General features: G+C 48.5%; 1 protein-coding gene across 6 annotated transcripts in view; it reads right to left on the bottom strand.

Annotated features, from left to right (window-relative positions):
• The window catches only part of PKIG (cAMP-dependent protein kinase inhibitor gamma), a 30638-nt gene that overhangs the window by 2842 nt on the left and 10964 nt on the right, over window positions 1-16832 (bottom strand). For 3 of the 6 annotated variants that reach the window (XM_073309608.1, XM_073309609.1, XM_073309607.1), the window contains exons 3-4: window positions 10648-10832; window positions 629-810 (exon numbers count right to left, since the gene is read on the bottom strand). In XM_073309608.1, coding sequence (XP_073165709.1) covers window positions 629-810; window positions 10648-10799 — 334 coding nt within the window. In that variant the 5' untranslated portion in view covers window positions 10800-10832. Of the gene's footprint in view, window positions 1-615; window positions 811-4887; window positions 6285-8170; window positions 8215-10647; window positions 10833-16832 lie in introns of those variants that run through there. The other 3 variants (XM_073309610.1, XM_073309611.1, XM_073309612.1) reach the window with 3 other exon arrangements.

Below are 16832 nucleotides of genomic sequence, written 5' to 3'. Positions count from 1 at the left end.
TGCCGCAAGTCCTCCTTTTCTTTTTACAGATACAGACTAACATGGCTGCTACTCTGAAACTGCTTTGAGTTGGTTTCACTTTTAGGCTCCCTGGCCTTAGTGCTCCCTGCTGGTCAGCATGTGTGACAGCAGCAGCAGAATGCCTGCAGGGGAAAGATTACATAAAAAAATTCTATTGTTATTAAAAATCATAGAAACATAACTATTGTTTAGGTTTTCAAAGAGCCTATTATTCTAAAGCCTTTGGCACATAGGGGGTCAGTTTGCCCTGCCGGTGCCCTTTGCCATTACGTTCCCTGCAGTAGAAACATCAGCGCTTGAACTGGTTTACACAAAGAGCTTTGACAGGAGCATGTTAGTGTTTTACCCGTTACGAATTAAAACCTGAATCACCCTCAGACTCACTGTAAGGAGCTCACAAGGACGAGTTCAGACTAATGTACCCATTAAATAAGAAGGCAGTGACACTAGGAAAGAATGGACCATTCCTCTTCAATGTGCTTGGGTTTTCCAGCTGTGAGCTTTTCAGGTCACACCTGACTCCCTGAATTTGCATGAAGTTGAATATCTTGGCCTTTCAGGCTAGGCCTAGGGAGCCCATGTCAGTTTCCTCACCTTGCACACTTACCTGCTCCTTCAATGGAGAGCTTGCCTATGTCGCCTGCCAGCTTCCGCATGCTGATGGTGGTTGAGTCTCCTTGGATGTCGTGGATAGCGTTCCTCCGCCCAGTGCGATCACAGGAAATAAAGTCAGTGTACGAGGGCTCAATCTCCATTACTTCGCTTGCATTTCCAAATTCATAGGAATCCCTGTGGGGAAGAGACAGTCCTGAGGTGAGGGGTCCTCAGAGAAATCTTGCTACATCCTCTTCCGAGCTCTACTCAGGTTAAATAATCACGTGGAGTTTAACTGCAGCATGAAAAAAACAGTTCTGGTTAATTTTGCTTTGGGCCGTCTAATAGCGCCACTAGATTTGCAGGAGAACAACCTTTGTCGTGTGACAGGGCATTGCTTGTAACACTGACCTGTGTCTGGTGAGCGGGGCCAGACAATAAAGATCTGTCTCTTATCAGCACCCCTGAATGTCTGACCATTATTACACCCTCTGCAGTTGGAAGCAAAGAAGATGAGGCACTTGACTGTCCCTTTTTAGCCTTCTCCTTTAGGAGTTAACATGAGAAATGGCTGTGCCCTTTCTGCAGAAATAACTTTATCCTTGCTGTTTCCTGTTATGTTCTTATGAGGATAGTCAGTGGAGGCTGGGGGGAAGGGAGGACCTTCTGCAATGGGTTGTGCACAGAGATGTCCCTTGGATGAAATTCACTACAGTGCCGCTGCCCTGCTATCTTCCACACCAGTCTATTTGGAACAGGTCTGGAGTCCCCACCTCCACCACCTGTCTGCTTCACCCATGCACCACTTATAGGGCTGAAGTGGTGCAACAGTCATCTCGCTGGGGAGTGAATTTCACCTGAACAACCTGCCTGTGTGCACCACACCACAGAAGACCTCCAACTCGGCTGTGTTTGCTCTGATGGGCATGGAACAGATAGCAGCAAAGAGAAAGTCCTGATAGGATTTGATCTAATGTCAGAACAAGGCATGTGAGAATAGCAGGGTTCGTCCTGCGTCTGCAGAGATAATGGAAACTGGTTTGGTTTTAATTACTTGAGCTCCAATGTTACCGAACCCTGTCCCTAACTTTCCTCTGTTCCTAAAAAACATCATGGGATCTTTGATCATGGGCCAGATTCAGCTCTTGCACTCAGTGGAGTTATGCCTCTGTATGCCATGGCTGAATTTGGACCCACAAATTGTCAGGGTATCTGCTTTCTATCTCCTCTGAAAGGCCCTTGGAGCAGGCAGTGCTAGGTTGTTGAGTCCATACTGATCTCAGCTGGCGTTTGTCAGTCTCATTTTGAAATGTATATAATGAAGTGTTCATTTAAACTGCTTGGCAATGAGGAATTAAAGGTGTGAAATTCAAACCTTCTGTGATCTTTCTGGGCCATTTGACGCTGGGGCTTATTTCTGTGCTCAACTTCTGAGAACTGTTTGAATGGCCAGATCCTCTCAGCCATGTCAATAACTCCCTGAGCCAGCTCCTTTGCTGGTGTGGTTTGTATTTAAGTTGCTCCTTTTCATTTAAGTTGACTGTAACTTGTCAGCATTTGTACAGCACACCCTGTTCAGAGATTTTGTCAGGCTCTGAGACCATGGAAAAGACACACTGTCTTTAAGCATGGAGCTCGCTGTGAAATTCACTTGGAATTCTGCCTTTGCTCTGGAAATCTGGCACTCTTGATTCCTGTTCATGCTTACTAGGCATGTGTTTAGTTTATCCGCATGCAAGTAAGAGACTATCAATTATTTCTCTCTCTGATTCTGAGCCACTGAAAGCAGTAGCTTTCACCTAGATGATGCTGGAAATGCTCTGAGGAGGTTCCTGATTACCAGTGCCTTGCTGACGTAAGCTAAAATTCAACTCCTCAGCACCCACCTGTTTCTGCGACTTGTGGTTAAATGCCCGTAGGGTGAAGCTCCGCGTGAGTTGGAGACTGATTTAGTTCCCTCACAGACTGTGCTCAGCATTGAGCTGCCAAAGATGCCACGTTCAGATGGACCCATGCCAGGAAATGACATCCAGGAAAAGGAACTGCCTCCTGATGCAACTGCTCATTGCTCCTAACTCACTTTTTGGCAGTAGCCGTATACTGAAATCCATTCATGTCTTGTTTATTCTGCATTTGGCTCAGAAGAGAGCCCGGGAGTGCCATCTCTCAGGGACTGAGCTGACCTCTGCCTATGCAGTGGATTGTGCCCAGCCTGCTCGGCAGGGTATCAAGTTCTAAAGCAAATGAGCTGCTCGAGGAGGCTTTGGCAGCAGCAGCAGCATGCTTACTCCTGTCCCTCCTCAGCTCTTACCAGCCACAGAAAGGAATGAAACAGAATTTCCTGGGCATGTGACCCAAAAAGCAGCTGCAACACTCATGACTGATGAGTTTAAGGGGACACAGTCGGGGCTAAAAACTGACTGCCCCAAAAAGGACTTTCACCTTCAGCAGTACAGATATATTCTTCTCTCCAGCCCATGTATCTTGCCAGCAGAAAAATACCCATCAGCTATTGAGCTCCCCATTGCTTGTAATAAACAAAGCAGGGCCTGCTGCCACAATGGACAGACCTGCTCTGAAGGAGCCCCTGAGGGCCAAATTCCCCACTGAAGTAAATGGAGCCCTCCTATGTACTCTAGGGCTGGGTTTAACTCTGCCAAGCTCATTCCAAGGGCCCACAGCGGTGACTTTCTCAGGCTGTGGAAATGCAAGGCCTATTTCTTCAGTATGGTACGGCCCCTTTGTGCTGCTCCACTGACAAACAAGCCTTAAACTCAGCAGCCCTGGCCAGCTGATAAGGGGAGTGGCCAGTGAAAAGGATTGGCGGGAGAGTCTCTCTTTTCTGACTATTTCCAGGTGCTAGAACAGTTGCTTGGGGCCATAGGTGACCCAACCTAAGTTAGGAGAGCTCTAAGCTGCTCTAAATGACTCCAGGGGCTGAACAAAGAATTGCAGAGCTACCAAGAGAGCATAAAAGCCAACTTTTCCTTTCTCTTTGGGTCCTGCCCTGAACACAGGCCAGCTGCACCTGAGAGTCAGACTCACAGAGAAATAAAAATCATTATCATGTGATCTCAGGAGGCTAAGGCAATGGTTGGTGGGGAGAGTTGGGTAGAGAGATGGAGAAGAAATTGAGGATTAAGGTTAAATACTCCTTCATCCTGAGTTTTAACCGGATGGCTCAGCCTCAAGGGAAATGTTTATAAAACTGGTACGTTTCAGCTGCTGATGTGACTCCGAGTGTTAATGTCGTTTTAGGAAGTGCTGGGGTTGGCTCAGTTGCTGGATGTTGGATTTGAAGAAGGGCCTTTGCACACTTTACAGTGGAATCTGCTTCTCAAAATCCTAGACTCTGCAAATATTCCAAACAGGAAATGCAAGCTACTGCCCTCCGAGCAGCTCAGGAGTTTGGGGAGGGCCTGACCCTGGTCACCTGATCAGGTGAAACTCCCACTGGCTTGCATGGAGTCAGGCGTGCAGCACTGATACCTCGAGGAAGGAGAGAGAGAGTGAGTGAAGGGAATGAAACGAGTCGTTCCTTTCCCTGTGCATTTCACAGAAATCGCTGCTAATGGAAGTCTCACTTCAGTTATCAGCTCCAGAAGGCAGAGGGACTGGCTGGGAGGGGGATTGTCATATTGCCCCACTCTTTCCCTTGGCAATTCATAGAATCATAGAATATCAGGGTTGGAAGGGACCCCAGAAGGTCATCTAGTCCAACCCCCTGCTCGAAGCAGGACCAATTCCCAGTTAAATCATCCAATTGTCCTGTGTCAGGTTAGGTTGTAAGCTCCTCAGGGCAAGAATCTTGTCTCTAAAGCATATGTGCTCTTCTGCTACTCCTTAAATAACAACCACTGCCCCTGCCCTGGAAGATGGCTTATAACGGGAGGTGCAGTGGCTAATCTCATAACCCCAATATGCCTTAGACAAGGAAAACTCCTCTGAGGGAAGATGGCAAGCAGTATGTTTATGGTGGCTTTTATGCTGAAGACTGAAATTCTTCTCCCTTTGCTCCAGCACTGGTGCTAGCCATGGAGGGGACGCTTGTGTAGACTGGACTTGTGTGTTTTTACTTTCCTGTCATCCAGCCCCGCTCACAGCAGGTCTAGATAAAAAAGCACCAGCAACTGGTCTGCACCACTGGAACTACATCGACGGAGAGATCCTGTAGTTGAGGCCAAAAGGGCGGCCTCCCCCCACCTCCAGGGAGAGAAGAAAATAGGATTTTCTGTAACTTCACCTCACTTTTCTGAACCTCCCCACCATTACCTTCCTCCAGCCGACGTAGCCTCTGCAACCACTGTGTTCATGCTTCTGGTTATTCTCTACCTCTTGCCTGGTTTCCCCAGCGCCAGCAGCACCGCTTTCCCTGCAGTCAGTATTTGGGGAAGGAAGTTCCTCCTCTGGCTAGAATAAGTCCTGGCCTTTTCCCTAGCATGCTGCCATGATGTTATCCCATAAGTATCAGTTTGCAGGCCTCACCATGAGAATGACACCTCCCCAGAAGCCAGTGACTTGCTCATTAGTGCACAGTGCAAAGCCCTGCTGTCCTGTGCAGCATTGCACAGGATCGTTGGCAGAGCTCCCAGTGCATTAGTAACAGGGTTTGACGGGGAGCTGGAGGGCGGCACCGGAAAGAAACCACATGATTCAAGAGCTATTCACAAAACCAATTATCAATTCCTGTCAGGATTCCTCACTTCCTTGCCATTCAGGATTTCCCTGGCTATCAGTGTTCCAAGGATTCTAACACAGTGCTCCAGACAGGGAGAGGAAAGTTAGCAGTCAGCATTCCTGCTCCCCCAGAAAGAGATCATAGCTGCCGCTTTTCTCATCTTTCTTTTCCTTTTTCCTTCCACCACTTCAGCCTCCAGCAGTTAGAATTGCTGGGAAAGCACGATCAGCTATTGCCCTCGCCCATAGTCAGAGAATTGGCTTTACATTGTAAAGGCACCGAGTCCAAATGCATTAGACCAGTGGTTCTCAGAGAGCACAGAATGGCTTCTCTTGCGATGGGGAAGTATCTGTCATTGTTCACGCAGTGATTGCAGCCCAGGCAAGGATTCTTGAAGGATTTCCAAGGGCTGTTTTGCCCCCCTCTGCAGCAGCTTCACTTCTTTCCTTGGCAGGCACATTTCTTTTGGCATAAATTCAACCCTGAGCTATATCTGCAGATGAAACCAAAATTGAAGGGGGGAGGGGACGCAAACACATAGGCATCCTGGGCTAACTTGCAAAGTGTCGGGGCCAGGGGGGAGGGGATATAAGAGCAGTGGGAGAGCACGCAGGCAGATAAATACATGGAAAGTCCAAAATGTAGGGACAAGATGCAAACAGCCCAGGTACAGAATGGGGGGGGGGAGAACGGGAACCACCTAATGCAGCACCCTCACACTGTATTCAAACATTTGCATTTCCATTTGTTTCTTAGTTCTTTTCCAATACAACTTCTCCATGTGTACATGCCCTATGCAGTAGTTCCTGGAAGGAGATGCAGGGTTGGCCCTGTGGGTGGGATGGGAGATCTTCCCAGAAGGATCTTGATCTCAACAAATTGCCCATGACGTGAGACTAAAGACAAATCTGATCTTAGCATGGAACCTCACGCATCTGCACTGACGGCTGCATGGCACGTTGTGAATGGCTGCATTCCACAAATGGAGGAGCTGGTGAGAAAAAAGGCCGAGAGAATGTAGCATTAGTTGGTTGATGCACCTGACAGAATAGTTCTGATTATTTGGGGCAATGCTTCATAATGTACGCTGGAATGTCCTGCCGATTTGGAAAAGTCATGGGTCAGCGTGTGGAGACTTTGCTCTTGGAGCATTTCTGGAAAAGGGGAAGACACTGTGCAAATCATGGGCAGCATCGGCTTGGGTTGATGAGGCTCTCCTGAACTAAGAAAAGGAGTACTTGTGGCACCTTAGAGACTAACAAATTTACTAGAGCATAAAGCTTTTGTGAGCTACAGCTCACTTCATCGGATGGAAAATTTGTTAGTCTCTAAGGTGCCACAAATCCTCCTTTTCTTTTTACGGATACAGACTAACACAGCTGCTACTCTGAAACCTGTCTCCTGAACTAGAATCCTTGACCATGCCCCGTCTTGACCAGCAGGTGGCTCACTTGGCTCATTTTCTATTGCATGGCAGGGCTTGCTTCTTGGGATCCGACTGGGAATGGACTATTAGGGAAAGCTTCCAGCAGATCTGATAAGGCTGTGCGATTCCTCTGGAAACTTTTCATGGTTTCTAGCCCTTTAAAAGCCTCAGGCTGAGCCCCTCTTCTCATTGGGAAGCTGTTTCTGTACAGAGAACCAGGGGGAGCCATGAGACATCACCCTAATTTTGTTCTTAGGGGCTGATTTTCAAAAGGCAGCATAGTAACTGTGCATGTTGTATCTCCGGGCTGGTGCAGATGAGTCTCTAACTTAGTGTATTGGTAAATTTCAGTCACTGAAAATGTCTCTTAACGTCTGTCGGTCGCAAGAAGGAACGGTCTTCCCTGCCCTGCCTAGCAGAGATTGGAAACAACACCACCGTGGAAAACAACAACACGCTAGAGATATCTAGAGGACACTGGGATCTAGTCTCATATCATAACCTGACCTTTTACTGTCTGTTTTTAATATTCATTTCAGGTCGAGGGGGAGGAGGGAATTTGTAAACGAGGCAGTCTCTTGCCAAGAACTCCAGGAGGAAGTGTGCATGCAGTGTAGCAGTTTATTAATCCACATCAGTGCACAGAAATCCCTGGGCTTTTGAGAGAGAGAGAGATGTCTCTGACTGCCCCAGGAGGGTCACTGCCTGCATCTCTTTTCCCATTTGCCATTTGCAGTAACATATAAACAGCTGCTGCACCAGTATGTTACAGGGAAGTGTGTGCAGAAGACTTTCCAGTGGGAACGGAGCTTTGGGGTAATTTAAGACCGGAGGCCCTGCTCAAAGTGGTCTGGATGATTCTCAGACTAAGCATTCAACACCTCTCACAAACCTCTCTACCTTCCCAGAACAGAGGAGTCCTTTAGTTCAGCCCTGGGGGGATGATGATGTTATCCAGCAGGGGACATGGGCACCAGTGAGTGAGTCCCTTGCCTGAAGAGCTGAGACATCATTTCCTGCCCTGTGAATCTGGCTTCATTGCTGACAGCAGAAGCTTTGCAATGGCAGAGGGTTGAGGGGAAGACCTCCACCTTTTCCACATACCTGCTCTGTGGAGATCATCTTGATTTTACAAACACACTCTCTGGCATGCGCTTATTATTCCTTGCTCATGAAACAACAGAGCTGGAGTAATAATTAATTCCCTGTCTTTACTGACTTGGCCTCTGCATTTTGAGCAGTTTCATTGCTCTGCCTCAGTCAGTGTCACTCCTAAATTCAACAGCAGCCTAAGAAGCTGCAGTCCCTTACCCCAAACTCACCTGTTCTTTTGGGCATCCCACTTCTCTGGCTGAAATGGGGCAATTTCTGCTAGGTAGATCCACCCTGACCCTCTCTCCTTCTCTGAGTCAGAGTAGCAACTCAGCAGTTAATTCCCTTTTCCCCCTTACCTTTGTCCGGGGTTGCGGATGGATGACAATCCCATGGAGAACAGGGGGACTAAGCGGGGGAGAGTAATAGAACAAACAGTGAATTTTATTAAGATGTAACAGAATGTGTGGGAGATGGCTAAACTCAGCATAAAGTCTGGGAGTCCGCACAGTAAATGTAAAACCAGCTAACACTCAGAGATGGACCTGAACGGGGACACCGGGTCTAACTCGCCTTCCTGATCCAAGCGATAGAGCTATGCTCAGCGATGGACCTGGTCCTATCAGGCAGCAGATCTTATCTGCCCTAGCCTGGAGCCACTCTCAGCCCAAGACAAGAGCAGCTAACATCCGTGGATGGGTGCTACCTAGGGCTACATATCAGTCCTCATTGAGGGCTTTCAGACATTCTCCCCATAGTGGTCCAGCACTGTTGCAGCCTCACTGATGCTAGCACTGGTGGAAGTGCTTTCTGTGTGCTATTCACCCTTGTACAGAGGGCCAAAGTGCAACTGGATGTCTAGGACTGGTGCTGGCTCTTTGCAAAGAGCAAATTTCACCCTTGGGAAGTGTAGAGCAGACCTTGGAGAATAACTCATCTGCTCCTGGCAGGCACCAGGATGAGCTGTTCAGGAAATCTGCCAATGATGTGGGCTAACCCTTCCAGGATGAGCTCCCTCCCCATGAGACTGGACAAGCTGCCTTTTAATTGCTGGGTTTGCACTACCCTCCCCTGGATCCTGAGGAGAACTGGCTAAGCAGGAACTTTTACATAGCAATTACCATTCAAACAACCCTGCAGCACTTAGCCTTCACCCGTGACAGGATGCTTGGCTAGGAGAGGAATCCAGCTGGTAGTTCTGCAGGTTGGACAGAGTCTTGGAAATTGGGTGAAACCTCACTGAAGCTGGTGGACTTAACGGCTGCCCTTCAATCAGGATAAACTAAGAAGCAGCTAAGCTCCTTTTTCAAGTAAGGCAGCTGAAACCATAGGGGTCGCCAACAAAAACGCAGATCATATGCAAAGCTAGGCAGAAACCGAGCTCTGTGGGCAGAGAGGTTTCCCTGTGTATTATTTGATGGAGGTAGATGTGTCTCTGAGCAGAAGCAGACAGAGAAGGCAGCAGGAAAGTCAAGCAGACAGGAAGAGAAGCAGTGGTATTATGGCCCTGAGAAAAAGCCACGAGGGACAGCTTTTTGGGTAGAGTGCTAGCTGGAAAGAGACTTAGAACTGTGAACCTCCTGTCTGATTCCTGCTGTGTTCAGGGAAATAGGACCCTGAGGGAATCATAGAATCATAGGACTGGAAGGGACCTCGAGAGGTCATCTAGTCCAATCCCCTGCACTCATGGCAAGACTAAATATTATCTAGACCATTCCTGACAGGTGTTTGTCTAACCTGCTCTTAAAAATCTCCAATGATAGAGATTCCACAACCTCTGTAGGCAATTTATTCCAGTGCTTAACCACCCTGAAAGGAAGTTTTTCCTAATGTTCAACCTAAGCCTCCCTTGCTGCAATTTAATCCAGTTTATTTACAAAGAGCGTATATAAAGAAATACCTGACTGTCCCTGATTTCTTCTCCTAACGGAGACAACCTGCAAGAGCCTGAATGCTGTCTAACCGCTCAGGCCAAAAGAGATGACAGCACAGAGTAATGTACAGATTCCTCCAGCAAAATCTGGTTTGTACCAATATACACCTTTAAAGTAAAACAGAGGTGTCCACTCTCAGCAAGCCCTTCCCCACATCCAAGTAGACTGCGTTTCATCTCCTTCAGTCTGGTCAGAAGCAAGACTCCACCTTTGGATTTGGACACACATCCCCCTCAAGGCTCTTCACAACTCCAGCCCTGACTGCCTCCCTGCTTTCATTTGCCGAAGCAGCGTGGTCTAGTGGATTAAGCACAGCCCTAGGAGACAGGAACTCCCAGTATGGATGTGGTTTGCTGTGTGACCTCAGGCAAGTCACTTCCCTTGTGCCTGAGCTTCCCCCTCTGTAAATGGGGACATTGCGTAGCAGGGGCATGGGAGGATAAATTAGTTCATGTTGATCCAGTGCTCTGACAATCTACATTATTATTTCATCCTTCACCCCATCTCGCACCTCTGCAGTCCTCCCTCAGCCAGCTGCTCCCTTTGCCAAATCCCTCTTTCTGCTTTGCCCTTGCCTCCAGGCTGCCCGCCAGTAGCTAAACACACTCCCATTTCCATGAGCCAGCCTTCACCTCCCTCTTCAAATCTCCCTGCTTTCACAAAGCCTCTGTGTTCCAAATCTTTTGGCCATTGCCTCTGTCCCTGGCCTATGGCTGGGGATACTGTTTTTGCAGGAGTTGGACTGGAAGCTCTTTGGGGCAGGGAACAGCCGCGTACATGTTTAGGCTACATCAATGTTACTGATACAAACACAGCCCTAGGTGCCACTGCCAGATGGCAGTGGATGAAATGGCTACACTGCACTCAAGCGTTCTTCCCCCTTGTTAAGCTTGCTTCCTTACCTCTTGCCTTTCTGATTCTTCTGGTCCTCTCCTGCCTTGGCATTGCAGCGAGGACATAGGCCCTGCATACTGAAGGAGGCTCTGCCCAGCTCTACCTGGCACTTCAGGCATTTTTTGAGAGGGTTCCCTTTTCTATCCTCAGGCTTAGACATTCCACCCAGATCAAGTGGCCACTCCTCGGCTGACTGGAAGGAGGGAAGTTCAAAAGTTAAACACAACGCTAGATTTCTCCACAGAGGTAGGCAGAAAAACCCCACCTTCCTTTACAAAGGGAGATACTTTGAACCTGGCTGCTCTGTTCTTGTGCTTGGGGCAGGGATGGAGGGTGGATGATGGGGGAAGGTGGCATTAAACCACCTTTGTGCTTCCTGTATTCTGGGGCTATGTAGGAGCCTGCCTGGCCCTGGGCGTAAGTTAGAGCAGCCTCTGGACTGCTATAGTTTATACTCTGCTTCCCATGGGCCCTGGGAACCAGAGAATAGCCACAGGGCAGTGCACACCCTTGACGCACACACTCAGTATGCAAGAGGCTGAAAGCAAGGCTCATGTCAGCTCTGCAGCAGGAAGGGAGGCCCTCTGCAAAAAGGTGTTCCTGGGGGAGGAAGGGAGCATTCCCACCTATATTTAGGCTCCTCTCCATTGGCAGAGTTGTGTGCCACTGAGAACTGGGCCCTTTGGCACTACAATGAAGCTACAGGGGCTAGGTCGGGAATGGGAGCTGAAGCAAACACAGCCATCTCCTTTCACCTGGGGAAACATTTTGGGGAGCTACAGCTACCCCCCCACCCCCTTTAAAATACCTGGCAGTTGGGAGTTAACTCCCCAACCAGGCCTGTCTCACCCCTGAACTGCTGCCAGCTCTGAAAGTTCTCACTGGAACTCTCACCTGCCTGCTGGGGTGGATGGCACAGCCCAACCAGTTGCACTGGCCAATGGAGACCATGCTGGATATGAGTTATCTGACTTCTCTCAAGATGGGAAAATCCTATCGCCTCCCCTTACATGCTTTTGCCCAGTATCTGTGGTTTGAGTTCAGTGTCCTTGGGACAGCTAGAATAGCCAAGATGAAAGGCCATTCTGAGTCCCCATGCATGCTGCTGTTGCCTGGGGCAGTGATGCTAGGCGCTCTGGGGAAAGAACTGGCAAGCTCTGGGGTGGCGATACGCTGTATGGGTGGCAGAGGGGTTTTAAAAGGGGATCACTTTGTGGCTTGGGAATTGGAAGCTCAGTGCCTTGTGGCAGCTCCTCCTTGGTCCCCCCCTTTGATGCTTGGCTGCCTTCCTTGTGCTCAGGAGCACAGTACCCAGTGACTGACGGTGCATCAGCTGAATGGGAGGCTTTGATCTGTACTGTCCCCATGGATGAGTTTTGCGCTCTTTAGGCCCTGATTTCAGCAAAGCACTTATGCACGTGCAAAAGGGCTTTGTTGAATCGGAGCCTCAGTCTGCACGTGCAGACACGAGGCCTCAGCGTCACTGCAGGTGAACTTCCTCCAGCCCACCAGGCTTAATAGTGCTTTGTCCCCTGCCTCCACCTCCTTGAGAAGCCATGCATCACTCGGGTAATAACTCTATGTTGTGTCTCTCTCGCACCTTTCACCCAGGGCGCCCAGAGCATTGCTGCACAATCCAGTTAATGAAGAGTCCATCTGCACTACAACTTTAGCTGTCTTGGGGGATGGGAGTGGGGACGAGTTCCACCAAAGTTGTCCCCAGCCCCAGTTACCCTTTTTGCAACGGGGATGGGATGTTGACCATGATGGCTGCCTACTCCTGTCAGAAAGGAGGAGAGAAGAAGTCAGAGCTCCATGAGGAAACGTGGGGTTTCCAGGCTGGGCAGATAGGAAAATGCAACCCAGAAGGCTGTGTCTGGCCAACTTTTCATCAGGCCAAGTGTGATCAGGACGAAGGACGCATGGACAGCAAGGCACAAGGGATAGGTGCATCCTCATTATTGAGCTCAATAATTGGCTGAGATTCTATGGCCTGTGTTACATGGGAGATAAGATAATCTAATGGTCCCCTCTGGCCTGAAATTCTACGAAGTCTTGAAGCTTTGAATCCGAAGGAACCGGTGATGCCGATCTGTCTGAATAAAAGGTGCATTTTTCTTAAAAGCACAGCACTGTGGGTTTGTAGGGGAAAAGGGGCCTGTGATCAGCTGCTGTCAGCAGGCATTACATCCTGCTTCATTTCCCCTTTAATACCCTGCGGGAACATGAGTGAATTTGTATAATCTCTTGTATAGACAAACAGCTTTCTTCTAAGAATCAGCCCCTTGCCCTCTCATTCCACAGTACAGGATCTATTATTAGAACTCCCCTCTTGGGGCAAGATCCATAACAACAGCAAAGCACACACACCAGCCCCGCTGAGCTCTTAAAATATTTATAGGGTGAGGTGCTTTCTTTCTGAGGGGCTTGCTAGAGCACAGAAAAGGGAGAGACAGGATTTCTGTGCTTCCTTCAGGTCTGCAGGGAAAACTCTTGCGGCACAGCCTCAGCCAGAGGGGGAACAAGTCTTTGCCCACAAGGATGAACCAGCACGAAGGGTCAAGGGGTTTTCACCAGGACTCTGGCAACAGCCAGCTGGAATTTTAGCAGCCGTTCCAATGACATTGTGCCTGTGAACGAGCAGAAGGAATTTCAACCCAAAGAGCGAGGGGGTTTTGAGTGGGGTATAAGCCCCTGAAAACAAGGTCGGAGCAAGAACTGCCTCCTCACCCCTAATATAACTCTCTCAAACTTGTCATTCTTCTTGCTTATTATTTGTATTGCCGTAACATGTAGGAGCCCCCGTCATGGCACTCCATGGCACTGGACAAACACAGAGCAAAGACAGTCCCTGACAGTCCCAAAAAGCTCACAGTCTTAATGTGCTTTGCTGGTACACTTGGCTCCTGCAAAGTGCTGAGTGTTCCCAGCTCTTATTAACACTTAAAATCATAGAATATCAGGGTTGGAAGGGACTCAGGAGGCCATCTAGTCCAACCCCCTGCTCAAAGCAGGACTAATCCCCAGTTTTCCCCTAGATCCCTAAATGGCCCCCTCAAGGATTGAACTCACAACCCTGAGTTTAGCAAACCACTGAGCTATCCCTCCCCCCATTATGTTGTGGGAGGCAGGGAGCACAGCATCTTAAAGGCTCCACGTTCCTTGGCTGGCAAAGGAAAAAAGTAATCACTCCACGTTCCTTGGCTGGCAAAGGAAAAAAGTAATCAGAGGGAGGGTCTCTAGTCTTGGATCCGTCCATGCTCGTAACTCCTATTAACTAGAACCTAATGGGAAAGACTTGCCAGGAACCTCCACTAGCTTTTCCGGGATCTCCCAGCAGCAGCCCAGACAAATGAGATGTCAGGCTGGACTGTGGTATATAGCTTACTGCTGTTCTGGGAAGGAAGTCACTGTAAATAACACTGCACCCTCTGGCTCTCATGATAAGTTCAGTAAGCTCAGCCACCCCAAGTTAAACATGGCCACCTCCTTCAGCTTCCTGGTTATTGCAAGAGGAGGAGAGATTTAAGCGTTCTTTAAGATTTGCCAAAAAGACAGGGCATAAAGGAATAACATATGAAGGAGATCTAAGAGTCTAACCCTCTGTGTTCATCAACAGATTAATGCTTTTATATTTTATTTGTTTTAAAATATAAATGCATTTCGTGCTCATGGAATTAAAGAACTATCTGAAGTGGCCTGAGCTAACCCGACTATGCATAGGGGCCTGGTGAACTTCCCCTGCATAGCATCAAAACATCTCAGTCCTCACCTGCTCTCTTGCACTCCCTGCTCTTTCAAGCTTGGGACCTGCACACTGCTCTGCCAATGCACCTCAGCCCACCTGCTGCCCTCGTGCATGTCCTGCTGCTCCAGTTCTGAGGACTCCACGTAGCTTTGCCAGTGTACCTCCGCACTGACCTGGGTAGTATCCCTCACTGTTCCACTCATGGGTTCCTCCTACATTGCTCTGCCCATGTATTTCAATCCTGACTTGAGCTGTTGCATCTCCTGTTATCCCCGTTCTGGGGCACCCATACAGCTTTCCCAATGCACCTCAAGCCTAGCATGCAGCATTCCCTTCTGCTCCAGCTCTATGCGCCTCAGAAACTCTGTCAGTGCATCTCAGTTCTGGCCTGCAGCACCTTCAACTGTCCAGTCCCCCAAGCTCCTCACACGTCTGCCAACAGACCTCATTCCTGAGCCACCGCATCTCCTGCCACTCCAGCTACTCAAGACACTATACGTTCCTCTGGTATTGTACCGGCAGAGATCCCAACAGACATAACTTATTCAGGGAAGATGGCAAAGTAACGAACAAGGCCCCAGACAGTTGAATAGAACAACTGCGTTTGTGGCTGTGCCTCCTCATTGCCTTTGAAAGAGGGAATTGTGGCGAGGCTTTCAGGAGTGTATTGTTCTGCTTTTGTCAGTGGTAACAGCATTAATAGCATTTGCATTAGCCAGCCTTAACCTCTCCGCCCCAGTAGCAGCTCTGATCCTGCGCCACCTGTTACTGGCAGCACCAGAGTGTCACTTTATGGTGGTGATAAAAGGCTACATCTAATCCCATGTAATGGCAATAAATAGTAGCATGCAGCAAAAAGCATGTCTGAGTAATCGAGTGATGAAAAGGAGCTAGCATAAGTTACTTACTGTTCTCCCTTGTCTGCAGCCTCAAGGGGCACAAACCAGCATCACACAGCCTGTGAAGGGAGACTGGACTATGAGACAGTGGGTGTGTCTACACAGCAATGGGAGATGTGATTGTAACACGTGTAGACATACCTGAGCTAGCTTTAAGCCAGACAGTGTGCTTCTGCTCCCCAGTGTGATATGGGACACTGCTCGCAATACTGGGTGTTTTTCTTACAGCCCCAGCTCTAGGGTCAGGGATTAAGTGAGAATCGCAGCTTTCATTGCCCCTGTGTGAGCAGGGAAAAGTCTGAAAACCTGACCCAAGTGCCCCCTAAAGGCTCAGAAACCAGAAGGCAAAGAAAATAACTCCAGATTTATTTATTTGTAAAAATCTCATGAGTCTTGGGGGCCTGGATCATTAGTTTGACTGTTTGGGATTGGCAATACAGGTAATGTGACACCTTATTCCACTAAACTGTTCCCTCTGAGTAACCAGAGTCAGAGCTGATGACTCAAGGGATTGAAACCAAGCTATGGTAGGGGGAGCTGTGAGCTGGAGTCTATTCTGACTCAAAACACCAACAACCTTTGTTACTCAGTTCCATATTCCGCCCTGTGCAACACCTCGGAAGACAGTGAATCTTTATTACTGGTGATGAGGATGCCTGACCCAGAACGAACCCAGCTTGACTTTCAAGACCCAGGCTGAGTTTGGGACATGGGCAGCTAGGGGGAAAAGCTCTCTTGGCTTGAAAAGGGAGCATTTTGGACCTGAGTCAGAGACATAATTAACATAGAGGCCATGGTGACATTTGTACACAGTTATCCCATTCTGAACAGAACTGCCCCTCCAAGTTACTGTCATGGTTCCTGTCTGAACTAATGGAGATTGAGGGAGAGGGAAGAAAAAGGCCAACTGAACATAACAGTCCTCTTCTCTCCTCATTTTCTCTCTGTCCTCAATATCACCTGTCTGTCTGGATAAGCATTTATTCTGCCTATCCTCACTGTGGTATGAATACTTCTCTGAAGGTCAGTTTCAGACCAAGCTAAGCTTCCCTTTCAGCTGGGAGGCCAGCTCCTCAGTTGGTGTGAGTCACTGCAGCTCTGTCCAATGGAGTTAAGCCAACTGACACCCGCTGAGGATTTGGCTCTTGCTTGGGGATGGAAGAGACACGATACCAGTCTGTCTACCTGCATGAGGGCAGGGTTAATTTCATTCTGCCTTAGGAACACAGGTCTAGTGTCTGTCCTAAAAATCCCCCGTGACAGTGATTCACAGTCTCCCTTGGCAACAGAGCTTTTATAAAGTTTTTTCTGAGATCTAGCCTGATTTTTCAAAGTTGCATTTTAAACCTTCTCAGCATGTTGATTAATGGAAATAATTGGTTCCTTCACTCAGCCATAAGCCAGTTGCCATGACAGTGTTTGTATTTTTGCTTTGTTCCCATGTTGCATTTGTTTTACGCATCCCATAGTTTCTAAGTGCTAATAAATCAGGGGTCTTTCTTTCTACATCCTCTAGGGAAGGAGCACATTACTGAAGAGCTGGGCT

This window comes from Lepidochelys kempii, chromosome 13 (genome assembly GCF_965140265.1).
Source record: "Lepidochelys kempii isolate rLepKem1 chromosome 13, rLepKem1.hap2, whole genome shotgun sequence".
Lineage (NCBI taxonomy): Eukaryota > Metazoa > Chordata > Testudines > Cheloniidae > Lepidochelys > Lepidochelys kempii.
This window is presented reverse-complemented; position numbering and strand designations above follow the sequence as displayed.